Source organism: Mus caroli, unplaced genomic scaffold (assembly GCF_978045245.1).
Source record: "Mus caroli unplaced genomic scaffold, Mus_caroli_1 scaffold_3, whole genome shotgun sequence".
NCBI classification, from domain to species: domain Eukaryota; kingdom Metazoa; phylum Chordata; class Mammalia; order Rodentia; family Muridae; genus Mus; species Mus caroli.
The window spans coordinates 25,196,948-25,220,164 of record NW_028227258.1 but is presented as its reverse complement, the minus strand read 5'-3'; the positions used below and the strand labels follow the sequence as shown (position 1 = coordinate 25,220,164).

Here is a 23,217-nt window from a genome sequence, read left to right as displayed (position 1 = left end):
AGGACATGTTGCCCCAACAAAACAAAAGGATGGGAGACGCTGATCAAAATATGCTCAGCCACTCCTGGCAAAACACACTCTCAGTTCTCAGCAGAGAACTTTCTATTTGAAGTAGATAATGATTAACATATAGATGCACAACTGGCAAAAGCACAAAAACAAAGGACCACAGAACGCTCAGCCCTAAACGGAGCACACAATCCTTTCTGCCAAGACTCAGGGATTATTGAAGAAGACAGAGTGGAAAGAGTCTAAGAGCCAGAGGCAGTGGATGACTACAAAGAAACAATATTTCAGGAACACAGCAGGGTAGGTACACATGTGAACTCAGTGGTTGTGACAGAATGCCAGGTCCTGTACAAACCCAAGACCAAGTCCCAGCATGAAATCCAACCTAGATATTGAACTATTGACAATTGGTAGCCAATAGGTGGGAGAAGAGGAGACAGTTTTTTCTAAGAGAGTAACACCTAGCAAATTAGACATGTTCCACTAGAATGCCACATGTCCATGAATATTTAAATAGAGAAGTTTGTTACAGTTTTTAATGATACAGTATGTGGGGAGGAGGGATTGGATCTGGTAAGAGTTATAACAGGTGGGTGACATCATTAAAACACAATACATGAAATTCTCAAGGAACTAATAAAAATTTTTAAATATGGTTTATCTCCTGTTCCTATTATAAGACTATGCATTTATACTGGGTTGTGTATCTTACATATGTTGACTATATACACTATGAATAATGTATACTTATTACATGTTTGCATTTATTAGTCAGATTCATACCATCAAAAAGACAGCACTTATAAACTATATTTGACATTTAAAAATATTAAATAACTCAAACACAAGAATCTGTCATAATATTTATTATATTTGGGGTTTCATCTAAAATGTGTTATTGAATAGGTCTTATTCTGATCACTACAATACTGGTAAATAAATCTATGTCTGTGGCTTTAAAATCATGTAAGTTGCATTGCCTGTTTCCTATTTTAGTTCTTCTCTAACAACCAACATTGACAGAGGTGAATGCTTAAGTGTGAGCACTAAGAAGCCTCGGCATCGTCAAAAGGACTCACTTTTCATCCTGAGCTCAAGTGACAGATTCAATTTGATGTCTGAGTTGTATGAAAACCAAGACTAATCTATCTCCACTCAGAAAACAAGCCTTCTGTGCACTTGTCATTCCTTCTTCTATACAGGAATTAGTGTGGAAAACAGATCCTGTGGGGAAGACCATATCAAACCTAAAAGAGGTCAAATTGATAGGAATAGAATCCCTGCTCTTTTTTTGTACACTGCTAAAGAGGGTCTATAGGCAATTAAACCATCAATCTATATTTCACTAGGACCCTGCAAAACACATGTACCTTATCAAATCTTAAATTCAAATTCATAATAGGCATATAAGTATTTGCACACATATATGCATATATGTATATAAGTATACACACATACATATACATATCTTACTTAAAAATGTGTTGGACTTGAAAGAAAATGCATTCTGATAAATATTGTTTCTAAAGCTATTGTACAACAGTTTCCTCCTAGTTGACACATTTCTTCCACTGAGAGGGGAGGAAACTCTATGAGACACAGCACATAAACAAAAGGTCAAATGTCTAGAAGACCAGAAAGAGTCCTAATGGCCCCTGCCCCACATATACAAAGGAATAAATGCCTGCCTTGGGAAGCAACTGGTCAGCTTCAAACAAAGGTTGTGACTATGAGGAGAGAGTCCCTGATCCTGTGAACTGCTTACAAGATGTCAAGAAAGCTCCAGGCTTTGCAGCCAGCTTTTGTGAGTTTTCATCAAGATTAGGGTGGGTTTTTCATGGTGTATCTGATTTTGGGGCACCCCTGCTCTTGTAAGGAACTCCTCTCATATATTCCTGTTAGTAACCTCTAAAAAATACATTGGTTCTCCAACTTGGACATTGATACAATCACTATTAGGAGCTCTCAAAGTCTCCCTTTCAGGGATGAATAAGTGTGTGTGTGTGTATGTGTGTGGGGGAGTGGGGGTGGGTGTGTGTGTGTTTTGCATCTTCCCATGAAAATTTTGACACATAAAATCTGTGATGCCAGACAAGTTACTTGTTTCCAAAGTACAATGGCAGAAAGAACACATGGCAGATATTCCTCCTCTAAAGGGGAAACTCAGGAAAAGATCAGGGATGGGCCTCAAAACTCTTAGCATTTTGAAATATTTATTACATACATCAAGACCCCACTTTTCATAAACAAATTCTACAGTTTTTCTGAGTAACAGAATAATAGACTTGAAAATGCAAATAACAAGGTTCACCTTCTCAGAGTTTTGAGGGTTAGAAAGTTTGAGAACTAGTGGAACAAATTCTATTTTATTTAAATGATTGACCAAGGTGCTGTAGATCTGTGTTCTTTGGGCTGGTGGTGGCAAGGCAGCCCTGTTAACCTCTCAGCTGCCCTCCTTCCATTGTCTTGAAGGGAACCACACGCGTGCCTTCCCGGGTGTAAGTTCATCTCTGTCTCCATATCTAAGCTGACTGATTCTCTACTGGCAAAAACATTTCCCTATTTCCACTATTCACTGAGATACCACTTTAGGTCCTACGTCATCTCCTGTATCCACTTCAGCAAATGATGGTGTGGCCATGTGTCTATGTGGTCTCCAAAAAGCCCTTTCACACCTTTTGTCATATAGACAGACTGGTAATGGTTTATCCTTATCTATGTCCTGTTTTGTCAGAAACAGCAAGCAAACCTAGATCAGACCTTTAAACTGGTTAGAGTTCCCTTCTATTAATATCCAAGTTCCTCACTCACAAGCTCTGCTCTCCATATTATCTGTTTATATTCTTTACAGCAGACAAGAAGAATTATCTTTCATCCATTGTCCAGTAACACTGTTTGAATTTTATGCCAGAGTTCATCAGACACAGATGAAATATTTGTGTGAATATTCTGAATATTCTATCTTTCATTATACATGTATATCTCTGCAACTGTAAAAGCCTTTCCTAGAGTGCTGTTCCATTTATGAGCCCTCACTAAAGTTCCCTTTCATTGCTACTGTTTAATCAATGGTCTCTCAGATAAAATCCAGACTCTTGATTACATAGCCTAATTCTTTTACCCAGCACCAATCGCCTAGCTCTAAAGCCTCAGAGCATTTTTAAAATATTTATTACATTTATTAGCACCCCACTTTCCATGAACAAATTCGACATTTATTTTTTTCTGGGGCAACATAACACCAGACTGGAAGATGTAAATAACAAATTCCACATTTATTTTTTTTCTGGGGCAACATAATACCAGACTGGAAGATGTAAATAACAAGGGTCACCTTGTCATGACTCTGAAGGTCATGAGTGTAAGCACAAGAGCAGCACAGGGTGCTTTCTTCTGAAGGTGACCTACTTGCAGGCAGCTGACCATCTCCTCCCCATGCCTTCATGCCCGGTCCCATGATGGTGTCTGTGTCAAATCATTTCTTCTCAGAAAAACACATGTTGTGGTGGGGACCTGCCATCATGCTTTTTAGCCAAATCATATCTGCAAAAAACACATCTATCTAAATAGGATCACATTTGATGACTTGATATTCAGATTTCAAGATATAACATTTGGACAGGCTAGGACAAACCTCTGTATATTATCTGTAATTTACTGTCATAATTCCCTGAAATTAATCTATCTTTCCTTTGCTTTCGTGTATTTTTATAATGCCACACATCTCCTTACTATGGATACATCTTTTCAATTATTTTAATTCATATTACTAAAATATTACAATTGTCCCAAAGGCTATGTTTTCAATGAGAAAAAGAACATGACATTAACATTAATTGTGTCTAATAAAGTATAGACAATAAGTTGCTAGGGCATCACGTATACACAAACGTTTCATCTGACACATGAGCATAGATGCTGTCTCATTCACATCGGGTTCATTTAACTTCTTATAGGCAATATTCAAAACTAGTTGGATTTGGAATGGTGCCTGATTTCCTTGATGACCTTAATATCACTACCATAATATGCTCATAATACAGCTATCGCCTCACCTTTTCTGAACTCACTGACATGCAGAATTTTTCTAACTTGAAATGAAAATTTTAAGCACCATTTTTGAAACTGAAATGCCAAAACCTAGCTTAAAAAACTGGAGGAATAGTACTTTAAATTTAGATATTTTTCTTTTATGTTACTTTTGTAGTTCAAATAAGAAAGGTCTATATTTTTCAAAACAATGTTCAACTGAAGTTTCTAACACAGAGAACAAATAAAGGAATAGGCTGTAGTATACTGATTAGTTTCAGAAAGTTTATGCTCTGTAGAGATGCTATTCAAAAAGTCTTTCTTTCACACAGGATTGGCTGTTTAGATATTCAGAAAAAAATGCTATTGCACTAGAAAATAATACTTTGGTTTTTTTCTAATAGTCAGTAATGTTTTAGTTTCCTAGACTGACACTTTTTTGTGACCTTAGTCACAAAATCACCCATCCTGCTGTAATCGAATGTGAGAGATAAGAACAGCTGCAGGCATTGTCGTCTAACCTGTATGAGACACAGAAATGTAACCTTTCATTTTAACTTTGTTAGAGGTAGAAAAATGGGTACTTATCTAACTGACATATAGTCTGTGTTTCAGTTATGCATGTGTGGTTAAACTGGATTTTTAAGTACTAAGGACAGGCACTGGGCAGAATAGATTGATCAGCTGGTAAATGTTTTTGCCACCAAACCTAAGGACATGAAATGGATCCCTTATCCCCATACGGTGGAAGGAGAGAACCAGCTCTCAAAGATGTCCTCTGACTTCTATTTATGCCATGGTACACATGTACTCATACACGTACAAACACATAAAAATAGATGATAGATAGATAGATAGATAGATAGATAGATAGATAGATAGATCACAGAGAGATAGATGATAGATACATAGGTATATAGATACATAGATAGTTAACAGATATATAATTAAAGAAAGTAAGTAAAAACAGGTATCAGGGCCATTTAAGATCTATGTCACTTGTCTATGTATCTTTCCTGATGTTCCTAAAAGCCTGAAAGAATGAGAAGGGACGGTAAACCACACAAACTGCCTTGGAAGCATCCCTGTTCATCCTCCAAACCCTCTCATACGCTCCTCCTTGCTCTCTTTCAAATTATCGGACTCTTGTCCCACTAACTTTTGTTACATACATGTATTTATATGAGCATACATAAATATTTCTAAATACATAAATTTAATCTACCTAGTCTGTACTTCTTACTATTTTATGAGGAAGACAATTTATACATTTGTAATACTTCATATACCAAAATAATTTCTCCCTTCTAAAACAATAAAACTACTTTTGTATTTATATAAAAACAAGATCATGGGTGAGATGGCCCATCATATGAGTGCTTATTTCTAAGCCTGACTGCCTGAATTCTATCATGGAAACCACATGGTGGAAAGAGAAAACTAAATCCCATAAATTATCCTCTGACCTCCACATGCAGACACACACACACACACACAAGAGAAAGAGACACACAGAGAGAGAGAAAGATGTATTCACTTTATAAATAAATAAATGCTAAAAAGATACACACATGTACCTAGAGTCTTCAGAGTTCAGCAGCTTCAAAGTTTCAACAAGGTAATTATTTTATAGAAATAAATAAGGTAAAATACAAAAATTATTTCACTTTAGGACAATCTTTTATGGTCTTTTGGGGTTTGCCTAAGATCCACTTCTTATACACTTCAAATACACTTCTAGATCCTTTGCAAAGAGGCCTGAGGGAGTATGTGTAGATTTTAGTATCAGCTCCTCCCCTTATACTATGCCTGTGAAGTGGAAATTATTTCAAACCTCTGTTCCATCTCCACACACATTTCAGTTGTACCCATCTTTTTCGAGTCCTTTCCCCTGCAATGGCAGGAATCCACTTACAGACACACTGATAGCCTTAATGAATCTTCACTCAGTTTTACTGCAGAACTATTTTATTCTCTGGTGACTTGTTCCCCTCTGAGGGACTCCAGTAAGCTCCACATTCCAGTCTCAAGGGTGGTTTTCTGACTTTTTGTTTGTTTGTTTGCTCACAATGAAATATATTGCTTCATCCAAAGAGTATAATTTTAAACTGATTGTATATTCATTCTTTCTATTTACCTAAGTTTATTTCCCATAAAGAAGAAATAACAGTAAATAACTTGTTATATGTTGCTATATCAATTCAAAACTTAATGACTAAGTGACACAGGCCACTTAGATAACCTTGGGCACCATTTACCCACAAGTGTGCCCTTTAATATCTTCCCCGTTACATTCACTTTCATTCTCTTATTTTTAAAGTTTTAAGAACTCATTATGTTTAATTGCCATCTATGTGTCTAGAATACATCAGTAAAGGAGTCAAAATATAAAGAGCAAAACATAACAAATAAGATTTAAAATTGGGCACATTCTAAGTGGTTCTAGTTGGGCTAGAAAGACAGCAGGTCACATTACTAAATAAGAGTCTTGAAAAAGATTGACAGCTGTGCGAAGGCTTCAGGAAGACGAGAGCATTCGCCATGGAAACATCTAGAAGCAGAGTGTTTTGTTGGTGGAGTTTCAAAAGGAATGGTGCAGGGTAGAAGCTCACATCATTTGTTCAAGGAATAGTGGGATATTCTTATTCCCAACTTCATTCAATCCAGTATCCCTTCAGCATATAGCTAGATCTTGCATTCAGCTAATTATTGCAATATCAAGTCCATGTTCATAAATATTTTTATTTTATTGACAAATGTTCATATCATCACAGAACTGTGCATTTTACAAGGTTCTTGCATTCTTATTATTGTCATTATGCTCTAAGCATCCAGGTAATGCATTTGTCTTCTGTCATTATATTTCCCAGGATACTTTTCTGAATTCAAGAAATAGAACAAATATTTCCAGCTTGAATAAAAAACAAAGTTTTAAGAGCTTTACTATGAAGACCTCACTTCATCCCACAAATGACAGCAGTTAAATCTTCCATTCTTTAGTCTCCTAATGAACAACAGAAAGACCATAACCTGTTGCAATGTTTAATGCTGAATTAATTATTAATTAACTAATTAATTAATTAAAGTGTGATCCTTATTTGGGTTCTCTAAATACATGACTAAGAAACATGAGACCAACTGCAGAAATTTGATCTCCAGGTAAAATGAAATTTAAGGAGTAATGACAAAAAAAAATCAAACGACTTCACATGGTTGAGCCAATGACAACATTCTTTGAGCTATTGACCTGGATTTTCTGCTCTAATGGTCAATTTCCCACCAGGTCAGTACTGTAGTTTTTAGGCCCTAAGGGAAATTTTACCTTCCACATTGATCCATTTCAGGCTTTGTCTATTTCTAGAATAATGTCTCTCATGATTCTTAACCTTGCCAACTCACATCTAAATTCACAACTCACAGTCAAATGGCGAGTGGGGTTCATAAATAATGTATTTTTCTACATTGAAGACGCCTCATGGGCCACACATCAGGATCTTCCTTTGAGTTATGTTAATCTCACTGTGGTTAAGCCTCAAAATTGTTTTGTTGGATATATTTCATTCTGAATTCTAAATTCCCAAGGAAATACAGAGAGATTTATGCTGTCTGAGTAATGAGAAATATCAGATAATCATATCCATGATACACACAGTGCGAGGTACTTTTCTATCTCATAAACACATAAACATGATTTTACTTCATTCATAGACACATAAAACTTTCATTTCCTTTCATCCAGTTGTTGCTCACCATACATGCATTCTTCATCTGCTTATTTAGCTTCAAGTCCATTAGAGACAGATCTTCTCTTGGGTTCTCTCTGACTTTCACCAACAAAAAGACAGGAAGAGGAGAGTTAGATGCTGTCATTATCATGAGACTTTTCTTGGGGAGGAACAACAGATAGACTCCAGATAGAGGATCAAAGAAACTAGAGTAATGATTACACTGAAGTCCAACTTGTGAACCAGTGAGTTTATTTAGGTCACTTATAGGAGTGTGGATAAAATATTACTTACAAAAGAGACAAGTCTAAGGCAGCTACGTTACTGAAAAACTTGCCCCAAAAGAGTGGGGATGCCTCTCCCATGAACACTGTACCCCTAGTACTCTCTCTATGACTTGCAGGCACTCAGTGATTGGGGAGTACTTCTATAGCTTAGGAAGGATGCTCATGAATCTTAAAATGTTCATGCTCACTAGATGTGTGAAGTTTGTTTACTTCCTGAGTCCTTCAAAATCACCTGCTTCTTCCTGGAAGCCATGTTGTCACTTAGAGATTTTCAGGCCTCAAGGAGACTCACATCAAGACAGAATATTTCAACTAGGAAGCAATTGCTATGCAACACTTTATCCCTTCCTCCAGCTCTTTCTTTCTTCTCTCTCTTCTATGATGTTCCTGGAGCCTTGGAGGGGTGTTGTAGATAGCAATCTACTATCTTAACCAGCATGTGTACCTTACTGGGGATTGAACTCAGGGTCCTTTGCATGAACAGCATCATCATGGGTCAAGCATAGGCTCACTGGCTACTTTTTTCATTATTTCTCCAGCTACATGTTATCTCTTTGCATTTATATTATTAGAAGTACCAATTCTTTTCTAACTTATATTGGTTATTTTGTTTATTTACATTTCAAACTTACCCGCTTCCAGGTTTCCCCTCTGCAAACCCTCTATCCCAACCCCTTCCCCCTGCTTCTATGAGAGTGTTACACACATACACACATACACACACACACACTCCCACCTCACCACCCTAGCATTCCCCTATGCTGGGGCATCAAGCCTTCCGAGGACCAAGAACCTCCCCTCTCACTGATGCCAGACAAGGCCATCCTCTGTTACATATGAGGCTGGAGCCATGGGTTCCACCATGTGTATTCTTTGGTTGGTGGTTTAGTCACTGAGAGCTTTGGGGATTCTAGTTGGTTGATATGGTTGTTTTTCCTATGGGGTTGCAAGCCCCTTCAGCTCCTTCAGTCCTTCCCCTAACTCCTCCATTGGGTTCCCTGTGCTTAATCCAATGGTTGACTGCAAGCATCTTCAACTGTATTGGTAAGGCTCTGACAAAACCTCCAGAAGACAGCTATGTCAGGCTCCTGTCAACAAGCACTTCTTGGCATCAGCAATAGTGACTGGGTTTGGTAACTGTATATGGGATGAATCCCCAGGTGGGGCAGTCTCTGGATGGCCTTTCCTTCAGTCTCCGCTCCACTCTTTGTCTCTGTATTTCCTTTAGACAGGAGCAATTTTGAGTTAAAATTTTTGAGAACCTATTCTGGTGTGATGTTTTTATTCATAACATCTGTGTTCCAGACATCTACAGGGATGGATGCTGTCCTTTCAAACATTTCATCTGACTTAGCCATTGGCTCAATTATTTGAGGATGTTCAGTATCTTAAAATGCCACTGACCCCAAAACAGCCTGTGTGGCATTAATTACATGGTTTTCAAACGCCAGACCATCTTTCTATAAATATGGATGCCACCTTTGTAGGATTTGATTATGTGTCTCCCCAGAAAGAAGCTTCAGCAACCCTTAATTAGACAAGCTGTCTGCTCTGTGACAGAGGTGAAGCCAGGGATAGATTCTATCACTTGTGGCACTTTAAGTACTGTACAATGAGAATCTGTCCCCATCTATGACCAAAACCAAAACTATTTATTTAGGATGCTACTCCCAGCTACAGTCTTCTTAGATTCTGGAGTATCTTAACACAAAGGGACAGAGGAGTTATGAGGCACACAGATGTTTAACTTCTCCTACAAAGATCTTAGTGTGTTCAAAAGTATATAAATTGTGCTTTCTTTTCCTTGCAACCTGCTAACCTTACAGAATAAAAAGCCAATACTTCCACCTCATTGTAATCCAATCCTTTCTACATAATAGATCATTGCATAGGTGCTAAGCACACCTTCTTTTTCCTTCCTAATCCCCCTTAATATGAACAAGTTCCCTTTGGTCTGCCATAGTTGTCTCAAATGCATTTCTTAGTACACATACATGAGCCAGGAAACCTCACCAATATATCTTGTCACTTATATGTTACCTTCAGGGAGTATAATATTTGTTTCTTACCTTTGATTGTTTTCATGGCATCTCTGGGATCATGCAGTAGACTCCACTCATCAAGCTTGATTTCAAGCAAGCATGACATTGTATGCTGCAAAATGTAAGACAGCCCCACTTGGATTGTCCCTGAGGACTCTGCACCCAGGCTTTCCCTGTGGGTAAAAGGCCCAGCCTTGATTACATGTCTTATCACCCAAAGCAAGGCCCATGAAACTACCATCACAGCAAGAAGGCATCTTGTTCCTTTCATGCTGCATAGGGAAAGATAGCATTCCAGGATTTCTCCTGTGGGTTCCCCACCCTTGATAGATCAGCTTCAGTTCCATGTCTCAGCACTCATAGCAGAGGAACCATTCCTCCCCAACCCATCTTTGGTTCTGTTTGGTGCTGGTTTAAGCACCAAGAATGTTACATGGACATATCCTGGGCATGAGGCATGACACAAACTTCTATTCTCAGGATAGGGAACAAATGACCGATCAGAGTAATAATTACAGCAAACTACAAACTGATGAACCATTAGGTTTATTCATGTTACTGACAGTAGTATGGGTGAAGGAGCAAAGCAACTCATGGAAACTTCATCATCAAACACTGACCCCTGAAAGCTACGCCCTGGGAGCGAGCAGTCTGCGTGACTTGCAGGTCAGATCTCTTCTCCTCTGGCAACTGCTTAGTATTTCTATAATGAGAGTGAGGGAGGAACCCCAAGAGCTTTCAGTTTCCAACTTTCTGGGTTATGTGAGTTGTTATGTTTTGAGTCCCATGAGCCTCCCACTCTACTTCCTGGATGAAATACTTTCACTTAGATCTTCCTGAGCCCTAAAGGGAGTTCCTTCAGGATGAAATGTTTTAACTCCCAGGAAATCCCTACACTATAGCATCCTACTCAAATGGAATTTTATAGGATATTACATTTCAAAATTATAGGAAAAAAGGAAACTTAGAATCCTAGAAGATTCGATTTAAGATTATGTGGGAAGAACAGGGATTCTCCTTGCTCTGAAAGCAGCATCCATCTCAACCTCCTAGTAAAAGGTGCTAGCAACCCAATTATATAAGTCAATCACTTGTGCATAAATTGAAAGTTAATAAAATTTTCTTAGATTACTATATTAATGATCACTAATCTGTGAAAGTGTCTCTAATGTATAGAATCAAAATAATATCTATATAGTTGTCTAGTAAACATAATAATAACACAATTTAAATAGTCTATAGGTCTGAGAAGACTATGACAAATGATAAAAAACCAGCCCATCCCTGTTAGAATAATATACCTCCATAATGACTTGGTTTCCCTAAATATACTTTCACTATTACATGTTGCAGACTATCACAGCCTAACCCAGCTCCTGCCTCCTTCATGGGTTTTTGTAAACAGCTTCTTGAGATAATTTGTGTGTGCCCATGGTACAGAAAATTCAAACAGGCTATTATTGTTCATTCTGGGCAAATACTTTAGCACTGAACTACAACCCTAGCCTTACTTCAGATCAATTAAAATATACTTTTATATTTGTATTAATGTCACTTACTATTAGGTGGGGATGGAGTTGTGATATAACATACATTTTGATATTTAGTTTAGATAAGTATGTGTGTATACATATAAATATAGATATTATATAGATATACATATATATTTATGTATGTATTTAGTTAGCTAGCTAGCTAATTAGTTAGTTAGCTAGAGAGTATACATTTGTCTTTACTACTTACAGAGCTTCGGTTATTCATTAAATGTGCTATAATTTTATACATTTAGCTGTATTACTTAAAAAATAACTTGTAGAGGGACATTTAAACTAATCTAATGACATTTTAACTTGCTTACAGTAATTTTATCCTTTCTTTCCAGGTTGTAAAAATGATGATTATTGTGGTGGTGACATTTGCCATCTGCTGGCTACCCTACCATGTGTATTTCATTCTCACTGCGATCTACCAACAGTTAAACAGGTGGAAATACATCCAGCAGGTCTACCTGGCTAGCTTCTGGCTGGCCATGAGCTCAACCATGTACAACCCCATCATCTACTGCTGTTTGAACAAAAGGTAAAAGCAATACTGCTGGCTGGTGCATGGGTCTCTTAGCACCTCCACCTTCCCTGGAAGAATAGGGAGAGTGTGTAAGAACGCAGAGAGAAATCAGAGCATGCTCTTGTGAGCTTTTCTGACTTCACTAAATGCCCCACCTTAAAACCTAAGTTCTCAAAAGTGTCACTGAGCAGCAGCTCAAATTGCTAATTTGTGACCCTTTCATACAGTTCCTCATGTTGTGGTGACCTCTAACCATAAAATTATTTTGTCACTACTTCACAACTGTAATTCTGCTACTCTTATAAATTGTAATGTAAATGTCTGTGTTTCCTGGTGATCTTAGGTGACTGTGGGAAGGGTTGTTGGACCCCCAAAAGGAGTCGAAACCCACAAGTTGAGGAGCACACATTAGAGGTTTTTAAAGGTGGATTTTATGTGTGCTAATTTCTTCCCTTAAAACCTTCAAAATTTTATCTGCTAGTGAAAAAGAAACTCTCATGAGTGGAGGTTCATCCATATTCCCAGGGATGAGGTTTTTTCTAATGCAATTAAAATACTTTTTTCTATGAGAGGGGGAAATAATGGGATTCATGACAGGAATTCTGTTAAAAGCACTCTCATTGCTGTCAGAGCAAGGACAGTCCCTGTCCTTCCCACATAGCCTTGCATGAGCCGATTATCTCTCTGGAAACTAATACATGAAGATTGTGAATTTGCCTTGAGCCAGGGCTACATAGCACAGCATGGTCCTGTCAAAAAAAAAATGTAGGACCACTTATAATCAAGTTTAATACTATAAAGAAGGTTAGTTCTGGCCTCCATATTTTAAAAAATATTAAAGTTCTAAAACCAAACCCACTTTGTTGGCATGTTGAACACAGAGGAGTAAGGTTAAATTTTACAAGATAGTCCCCTCAATAAAGCAATGGCTTTGTGCACCAATAGAAATAGTTCTTTATGTAGATATAAATGACTGCACAGTCTAACTTCTCAACTTGGGAAGACACCAAGAGACTAGTACCTTAAGTTGGTTAAATGCTTAATGAACTCTTTTTAAATTAATTATATAAGCCATATCTCAATTTAAGCCACTGCATAAGTAATAAATCTGCTTTGAATCATTTGCATTTAATAGCATACAGTGACAAGAATTTTACACATTTATATATGATTAGATAAAACCATTATGATTAATAATTTTAACATTAAATGAGACTAATTTGTAAATGTGCAATTATTTGCAATAAATGTTTTTGGAATAGAGTATGCCATTTTTTAATGCCTTAACTAGGCAGCCTCATGTGATTAGGTATGTAAATGTATGGGATCACTGCCAAAAAGCCGTTTGCCCCATTGATAATCCCAGGCCATGCTTTTTTCAACTTGAATTCTTTCCCTAATGATACTTTTAGAACAAGACTCACAGGACTGATGCAGTACTGTAAACACAGTCAAATTTAATCTGTGGAGTGTAGCGTAGATATCCTGTATTTTATCGCTTATGGAAGAGTTTGGGGGAAGGATTGAGGGCACTGATAAGGATAGGAACTTCTCAGGAAGAACAAGAGTTAACTAATCTGGACCCTTAGAGTTATCATAGACTGAAGTACCAGCCAAAGAATGAGCATGAGCCGGGCGTGGTGGCGCACGCCTTTAATCCCAGCACTCGGGAGGCAGAGGCAGGTGGATTTCTGAGTTCGAGGCCAGCCTGGTCTACAAAGTGAGTTCCAGGACAGCCAGGGCTACACAGAGAAACCCTGTCTCGAAAAACCAAAAAAAAAAAAAAGAATGAGCATGAGCTGCCCCACACACACACCTGCTGCCGCCCCCTCGCCAGACCAAACCTATGTAGCAGTTGTGTATCTTGGTCTTCATGTGGTTCTCTAACAATTGGAAGGGGCTTGGGAGTACCCCAAAAGCTGTTGCCTGCTGGGAATTATGCTCTTCTAGATGGCTGTTGCCTTGTCTGGCCTCCGTGGGAAAGGATGTACCTAACCCCACAAAGTTGATCTGTCAGGGTGGAGGGATACCTGTGGGCGGAGGAAGGGGACGACTCCACCTACTTAGAGGAGAAAGGGAGTGGGGATGGTGAAGGGATTGAGAGGGGGTGAAATGCCCCCCTGAAACTTCCTTTTTCTCTCCTGCTTCTCAGATTTCGCGCAGGCTTCAAGAGAGCATTTCGCTGGTGTCCTTTCATCCAAGTCTCCAGCTATGATGAGCTGGAGCTCAAGACCACCAGGTTTCATCCCACACGGCAGAGCAGCCTGTATACCGTGAGCAGGATGGAGTCAGTGACCGTGCTGTATGACCCCAGTGACGGGGACCCGGCCAAGTCCAGCCGCAAGAAGAGGGCGGTGCCCAGAGACCCCAGTGCCAACGGCTGCTCCCACAGAGAGTCCAAATCTGCCTCCACCACATCAAGTTTCATAAGCTCGCCCTATACCTCTGTGGATGAATATTCCTAAATCCATGTCCCAAGCTAAAGGCTGTCGTGAGGCCACCATGAGGCCAGCCTAGGTCCCTCATTCTCCTAACCATGCCAGGTCCTGTTCTAGGTACTTTGGGAAAGCAGAAGGGCAGTCCTTAGGTGGGGATACTTAATTTGAGAAAAATGGAATACCAACATAACAAAAACTACCAACATATCAGCCAGCAAAAAGAAAACTGAGTCTTAAATCATATGCAAAGTGTGAATCTGAAAGATGCTCTAAGTATCCAGTGTCTGCCATTTAACAATGGCAATGTGTCTTTGTGACCTCAGAACAGCAGAGGGGTTTTCCAAGAGAATAAGGAGGCTCTAAAATGCTATGATTAGCAAGGGAAACATGACCTACATAAAACAGAAGTTCTGTGTGGCTGTGAAGTGGAGAGGGCAAATGACTGACTTTCCAAACAAGTAATAGAAAACTCAGCCTCAAAGAGTAGGAAGATATGGTAGGAAGAAGGCTTTGCTCAAGAAAATTTATGTCATAGAATAAAAACTTTCAGAAATTCCCTCTAAAACACTTAGCAGAAAAGGAGAAATAGTGAAACCATTGCCCGAACACAGCATGTCTTTCTCTTGATTATTTTTCCAAAGGAAATAATTTCATTTAATTTTGACCACTAGGTGTATTGAGTGCTAAACTAAGTTGCAGTCAAATTTGGGGCTTTATAGGACAAAGAAAAGTCTTACCATCTTCTTTATCTTATTATTCATGCTTTTTAAATTTGAGTAAAATTATAAAAGCACTAAAGATATCATCCAATGCAAAAAGAGAAATTCATAATTGCCTTGGTAACTCACTTGCTTGATTTGGATAATAAGTTAATAGTACTTAGACGTTAGACACCAGCATCTCCAAGTCCCTGAGCCAGCTGCTTCCCACTGCCATGCAAATAAAGTCAGTCATGAACTGGTTATATCATGGCATTCTTCTCTTCTTTCCTCACTGAGAAAAAAACAAAGGCCATTGGGGGAGTATTACAATATATTTCAAGTGTGAGCTGAGTTGCCCCAGGACAAATTGAAAAGTATTAATATATGTACTGATAAATCAGAGAAGACATAGCCCTATAAGTAGCTGGCTAGAAAAGGAAGATGTGTAAGACTCTGGGGACATAAGCTACAGATGAGGAAGAGGACAGCACACATGCTCCCAGACACAGAACTTGGTTGTCTGTACTTAGTTAAGAGAAAATCCCTCTAGAAGGAAATGTGTTGGTATGTGTGTGTGTGTATGTATCTCTTCCTAAAGTTTGTCTGACTCATCTAATAGAAATTAGTATTTTTGGTAGTCTCCTTTCTTACCCCTATAAATGCTTCCCTTGTTAATTTATGCTTGGAATACACTGTGAGAGTACTTCCTTTCCAGTTAGGGGAACTGCCATGTGTAGGCACATTTAAGAGGCCCAGAACAAAATTACAGACATCTAGAAATATAGAATGTGTCTTCCAGACTACATCCTTTACAAGTCATCTTTCCTTACGTTACTACAACTGTTGATTCTGTGCATAAAATCACAAGCCTTATGGGAATGAGATTTGTCCTACAAACTTTCTTTTCCAACATTCAAGTGGGTTTTATTAACTATCTGTCCAAAATACTTGCCTCTAACACTTTTTTCTTTGTATGCTCTATCAACATAAGAATATTTCTGAAGATTAGGGCAGAGGCACTTGCCTGATAGTAAATCATAGTGGATTATCACAGCACTTGTCTCCAGTCCTTCTTTCTCATTTGAGCCCAAACCATATATACCAGATTGTTTCACAATTTCAACTCTCTAAAGTACCAAATTATATATGCTTGGGTTTACTTTAATAACTCCAATAAACAAACAGACAACCAAATACACATATGAGTGTGCGGATAAACACTATCAAAAATGAATGTGATTGCTTCAAGGATTAAATTCAAAATTAGAACCAAAAAGGCAGATGGTCACAACAGGATTGCCCCAAAAACCACTCAGTGATGTCTATGAAGCATTGTGTGCATGTTTCCCCTTAGCAATTGTACTAAGTATCTCATCATCTGAATATAGTGTTTGAAAAATGTTTATTCTTAAATTATGGAAGTGCTTATCAAATGTAAAATCATCATGAAAACCTGGTATGTGTCATGTTTCTTCTTAAGTTTATGGGTATAGAGGGCTGGTGTAGTTAAGTTTAAAGTCATGGGAGCATAGACAGCCTTAGAATTCTCAGGCAGCAAGTGTGAAGTTGGCCTTCAAATTCAATGTAGCCATCCACGCCCAAACACACTGGAAGAACATGACTCCTGGCTTTCATATTAGGCAAGTTCAGGAGAATCTTCTAAGACCTTTCCAGGGTGGTTCTTGCCACAACCGGTTGCTTTTATCTTTGTTTGGATGTTTTCACAAGTCTGCTGCTGTTTTGTTCAGCTCCCTCTGCTGGCACTCTGGCCTCTGTGGCCCACACACTAGCTTTTCAGGGCCTTGTAAGGCAAGCTGGCATTATTTGCTCACAGCTCCTGTGAAGCGAGACTTCCCAGGCAGACATTGCTAAGCTTAGAACTTTAAACAATAAGAAACTAAATCAATGGGTAGACAAGATATAAACCCTTTTTGTTGAATTCCAACATTGAATCGCAGAATAAAGCACATGGAGGCTGGCCTCAGCAGTGCTGACTTTAAAGAAGGCCGTGTTTACATATTTGACAGAGTTGACATGACTTTGCCTACAAAATTCTCTCTACCCTCTAATATTAAAGTTCAGATGGAATCTTTTTCACTGTTTACAGACATTACAGACTTACAAAAGTCCTAGATAGATGGATAAAATACCTTGGACTTTTATATTTAAGTATCAGGAAAGAAACTAAAATAGTGTGAGAGAAATACAGAAAAAAAATAAAATTATTGATTAGTATTTTGTTTCTCTTTTGAAAAAGAGAAAGTGAATCAAAAATAAGCATCCTGTTTTGTTATTTTACATTCAGAGGAAGCAACTACTTGCTATAGAATCCAATCTAACATAACTGTTAGTGCTTCAGTGAGCTGCTGTAGTTATTATTCCACCTCCAATGTTAGGGCACCGACATTTCTAACCCAGCAGCCAGTTCACATTCTCTTTAGTGTCTGAAAGTCTCTCAGGAACAGGCATCTGACCAACTTCAAAGTGCTTCCATCCTTACATCTTATGCCAAATGCCAGAAGGCTTGATATCAAACCCAAGAAACACAAACCAAATTCGAAAACAGTGCTGGCCAGCTCAGAATTGTTGTGACTGCATAAATCCCTCAGAAAACTTCTCATTGCTGTCTGGTCAATTAAAACGGCAACAATGTAACAACTAACTGGAATAGCCGGCTTCCTTTGTCTTTAACTATGTGCCAAATGTTAAGGAAATCAAGCATGGCTCTCGCCATGCAGAGTAATAAGATTGAAGTAAATTCACTTCAGGCCAAACAAGAATTGAGAAGATGTCCATCAGGACTAAGTAAGGCCACTAATTTTCTGATATATATATATATATATATATATATATATATATATATATGAAAAGTCTTTGTTTATAAGGCATTCATATACACCTTGTAACTAGTGAATGAAGTATTTCTCAAGTTGTAATAATTATATTGACTGTATTTAATAAGTACATACTCTTTGCATATGTAGTAGTAGATTGAAAAATTAATGTTTTCCTTTAAATCTATTAAAGTAATACAAACATTATTAAATCCCTAAGATCTTCCTATGTGGCTACTAAAACATCTTGTGAATACATTCTAAGCACACGCAATCAGCTAACAAACTCAATTGTATTTTCTTGCTTGCCTTTCCTCTTGAGATGGTTGACCTAAGTTCCTTTGACTCAGGAAAGAAAAGGTATTTAGGAGAAGCACTGTTACCAAAGTATAGGTGATCACTCTTTACACAGAGCAGAAGGGTAGAACACTGTTTCAGAACAGTGGCCCCCAAGCTTTCCCAACTGAGAGACTAGGATTAAGCCCAAACCTGCTAGGAGTTCTCTAGCACATAGAGGAAACCATTATCTGTTCTGAGCCCCACTTAACTTGTCAATAAAAATAGAAAATAACAATATCCTTATTGACTTGATAAGAGAATTATTCATTAATACATGAGCAGGACAGAGCTAAACAGAGAAGTACATTTAAAACATCTCATATGACGCCTGCAGGGAGACAGGGAAGCCCTTTGTAATCTGTGTCATTGTTTCCTGTGCTAAGTGTTTTCAGAGACTTTCAGTTACTGCACTGGAGCTGTTTCCAGAGCTCTCATAAGGTCCCATTCACTGGATATGACTGTTCCTACATTTCGTTCTTGTACCTTAGCCCCTGGATGGGAAAGCTGTACAAGAGAATAGTTAGCAATAGCCAACGAATAAAGGAGTAAGTGGCTTGAAACATATGAATCTAACTTCTTTCTTCAGAAAGAAGCAGTTGATTATGGTCATATTTGGGTTCCAGAATAAGTCAAACTTCCAGAATATGTCAAACATCATGTGATAATAGATGAATAATCAAGATAGAGAGTTTGCTAAAGCTTACTCAGAAATTTCTCTGACTCCCTTCATTTGTCCATCATGATTCCGTGAGTAGCTCCCAGTCACATTTTCATGTCAGGGACAGCAATGACTTAAACTGCCTATTCCAGTTTAGAAATTGCAAGAACACTTTTCCTCATCTAGTCATTTGTCCTCCATTGAATACAAACCTCATCTCCAACCATCTCAGTATGAATAGGTAACAAGACTTCACCCATCCTAAGCATACATAAAGATGGGTGTGGGCACGGGGTGTGGCATCTCTAGGATGTGCCAGAGAACTGAGATGGGGGGAGAGATTTCCAAGGTGTCTATGGGGATGACTTTAGCTGAAACTGCTAGCAGGGGGGATTTGGAACCTGAAGTGGCCACCTTCTGTAGCAAGCCAGGACCCCCAGTGGACAGATAAGAATACCAACCCACCCATAAAATTTTTACCACACATTTGTCCTATCTACAAGAAATATAGGGACAAAGACGGAGCAGAAACTGAGGGAATGGCCAACTAATAACTGGTACATTTTGCTTCATGAGACTTCAAAGCCTGAGTCCATTGTATAAATCGGGTGCAGCTAAGCAAATGTGTTTGTCCCTTGCCCCAAGAGTTTCTACTTATAAAATGAAAGGCAGGATCTGCCTCATACAGTGGGAAATCCCCAAATGCAGAAGGTTGGTTATTCAAAAAAAATAACTAGTCAGTAATAAATGCCTGGACAAACACAAATTACATTAGAGTTAAGTGGGTGTTTTCAACTGGCAGAATCCCAACTTCTAATTTTCTTTTTATTCATCCATGTTAAGTTACAGTTAAACCTATATATTTTCCTTTTATTACTATACAAGTAACAAAAATATTAAACAATATTCTGAGGTGTGCGTATCCTGTTTAAACTGAACACTTGGAAAATACATGCAGCTTTTCAAGGTTATTTTAGCCTGACTTGCAAACATGAGAAACAATTGTGACAGGTTTTAAAGGTTAAAATTGGCTGTTGAGAGGCAGCTGATATCACAATTAGGGGCAATTAACATGATTACTTCTAAATAGAATGTCGCTTTCAAAAAGGGACTGTGTAAATTAAAAGGCAACCACTATGGTCCTGACACATCTCACAGGCAATGATCAACAATCTAGTCTCCTCCTAAAGGACTTAAAACTGCTTGCTCTGAGAGTTTAGGACATGTAGCAGAGTTCCTTTGACCATACGTTTTTTTATCATAGTGCAATATACTTACTTACCTTATAGCAAGATGATCACAGTGCATTCTAAATGTATTACAAAAGCCACAAAATAATCCTTGTTTATGACTAAAAATATATTAGACTATTATCCTACTTATTAAAGCATCTTGACTAATCTACAGGGTACATACATATATGAAAGATTTCATTGTACCTCATAAACATTTATTATTTTTCGAATAAAAATGATCTTCTCAAAACTCTGCTTCTTATTAAAACACCAATCAGATTAAGTTCCTTTCCCATCACCATCCACGAAACCGAGAATAAACTTTTGGAGGGCTACCCTAAGATTCTGAAAGAGCAAATGAGTATTTCAACGAATTCGACGTGGGATTGTATAAATTCACCATGCTGAGAATAGTTCCACAACAAGCTTCAACTCTACTCCCCAGAAAGAAAGTCGCTTCATACAATACGGCCTTTACTTGGGAGAGTATTTCACAGGTAAGTGTAGTGGGTAGCGATGCTTTGTAAGGTGTATAACTGAAAGAATCGATTTCAGAATATGTACTAGTAGCATCAAATTTGGACCATACAATAATTCACTAAGAATCTGAAATAAAGGAGAAACCAAGTGGAAAACCGCAGTGAGGTCGAGTCGAGCAAAGACTCTGTAGCTTTGAAGAATAAAATAGAAAAGCAAAAAGAATTAATTTTTGCTTTTTTATTAATTATTTTATTTACGTACATTTCAAATGTTGTCTCCATCCACAAACCCCACCCCATCTCCTTCCCCTTCACCTCTAAGAGGGGAACCCATCCACTCTTACCTCACTCCTGTAACATCCCCCTTCTCTGGGGCATCAAGTTTCCACAGGACAAATGCATCCCGTCCTCCTGAGACCAGACAAGGCAGTCCTCTGTTACATATGTAGCAGGGGCCACAGACCAGCCTATGTATCCTATTTGGTTGATGCCTTAGTCCCTGGGAGCTCTGAGAGGTTCAATTAGTTGCTACTATTGAGCCTATAGGGTTGCAATCCCCTTCAGCTCCTTCAGTCCTCCCCTAACTCTTCCATAGGGACCCCTGAGCTCAGTCCAATGGTTGGCTATAAGTATCTCTCTCAGTCAGCTGCTGGTAAAGCCTCTTTGAGGACAGCCATGCCAGGCTCCTGTCTGCAAGCACAACATGGCATCAGCAATAGTGTCAGGGTTCGGTGCCTGTACATGGGAGACATCCCAAATTGGGGCTGTCTCTGCATGACCTTCAGTCGCTGCTCCGTTTTTGTCCCTGCATTTCCTTTAGACGGGAACAATTCTGGATCAAATATTTTGAGATGGGTGGGTGGCCCCATCTTGCAACTGGAGGTTATGCCTATATACTGGAGGTGGTCTTCTCAGGTTCCATCTCCACACTGTTGGGCATTTTAGCTAAGGTAATCCCTACTGGGTCCTGGGAGCCTCTCAGTAAAGTACACATGCTCTCAGACTGAAAAACTATCATCTAGTCTTAAGTTCAAAGAGAGAGTCACTTTCTCTCTGGGTATTAACCTTCCTTACATTCCACTTCTTCACCCCACTTAGGAAATGAGGAAAGCCAGGCAGTGGTGGCACATGCCTTTAATCCCAGCACTTGGGAGTCAGAGGCAGGCAGATTTCTGAGTTCAAGGCCAGCCTGGTGTACAGAGTGAGTTCCAGGACAGCCAGGGCTACGAAGAGAAACCCTGTCTTGAGAAAAAAAAAAAAGAATTGAGGAAAACTCTTCATAAATAAGATTTCCATTTCTCTAGTGCCTGCCGGAATCTCTGTGAATCCTGTTGTATAGAATGCAGTTCACCTAGTTCCTGATAACTGACTGGATTAGTAACAGTGACCCTTAATGGATGCAGGAGATAAACTGCCAAGCACAGTACAGCAAGCAGGGCTACATGACATTTTACTGCTAAGAATGTGCTTGAGACAACTGTAATATTTCAGTTTGTCATTGTGACACTCTTCCAGGAAACAAGTATGTATACGTGATATAAATATCCACAATGGGCACATTACTCCAAGGACATTTTCCTAGTTATTGCTCAATTTATATTATAAGTTGCCAAAAAAAAAAACACATAAGAAAAAACCTAATTCAATTTAGTAAGATTTTTAAGTTAACGTATTTATTTCAGCAAGTATAATCCATTCTTGTTTCCAATCATCTCTGTTTACTTTTCGGCTAAAAATAAGCATCAATATTTTGAATGTTGTGCATTGCTTATGAATTTTAATGCAATTTTTAACTTATAAGGAAAGAAACTTTAATCATCTGGCTCAAATTGCAGTTTGTTACTGATGAAAACTGAGCCCAGAGTTTGACTCCAGAACCAACTTATACTTTTGACACCTGTATGCAATACAGCCACCTGAAGTAAATGCTGAATTTGTCTGTCCCTGAGTCTAATAGTAATCCAAGAAAACAGTGATCTGGCCACTCTAGTGTTCAAAGTGTGTGTGTTTTATATCTCACGCAGTAATTTTGATAGAATTACTAACTCCAAATTTTCCCCAGTGTGTAACCTTTTCAGGGGAGAGTCTGGCCAGTTCTGATTATTATTCTCAGCCTTGGAGTAGCCCAGGGCAATTCTAAATCAGGGCATTATGATGTTCATGGGAGAAAATAGAAAAATATCAGCTATTATCTCTACTTACAATATGGAAAGAAAATTACTCAGAATATTTGACAGATATGTCCCACGTTATCATTTTCTTTCATTAATTTTTTAATTGTCCCTCTGACAACAGTTGCTATCCATGACAAAGACACATGTGATTAATAAATCATCAGTCACTGTTGAATGCATCTTGCTGAATCATCAAAAGGCAG

At 38.4% G+C, this 23,217-nt stretch overlaps 1 protein-coding gene across 2 annotated transcripts in view; it reads left to right on the top strand.

Moving 5' to 3' along the window:
* Positions 1–16,807, top strand: part of Tacr3 (tachykinin receptor 3) — a 99,004-nt gene extending 82,197 nt beyond the window's left edge. For both annotated transcript variants that reach the window (XM_085835250.1, XM_021158596.3), the window contains 2 exons: positions 11,975–12,171; positions 14,309–16,807. In XM_085835250.1, coding sequence (XP_085691376.1) covers positions 11,975–12,171; positions 14,309–14,621 — 510 coding nt within the window. In that variant the 3' untranslated portion in view covers positions 14,622–16,807. The remainder of the gene's footprint in view (positions 1–11,974; positions 12,172–14,308) is intronic.
* Positions 16,808–23,217: the final 6,410 nt, after the last annotated feature.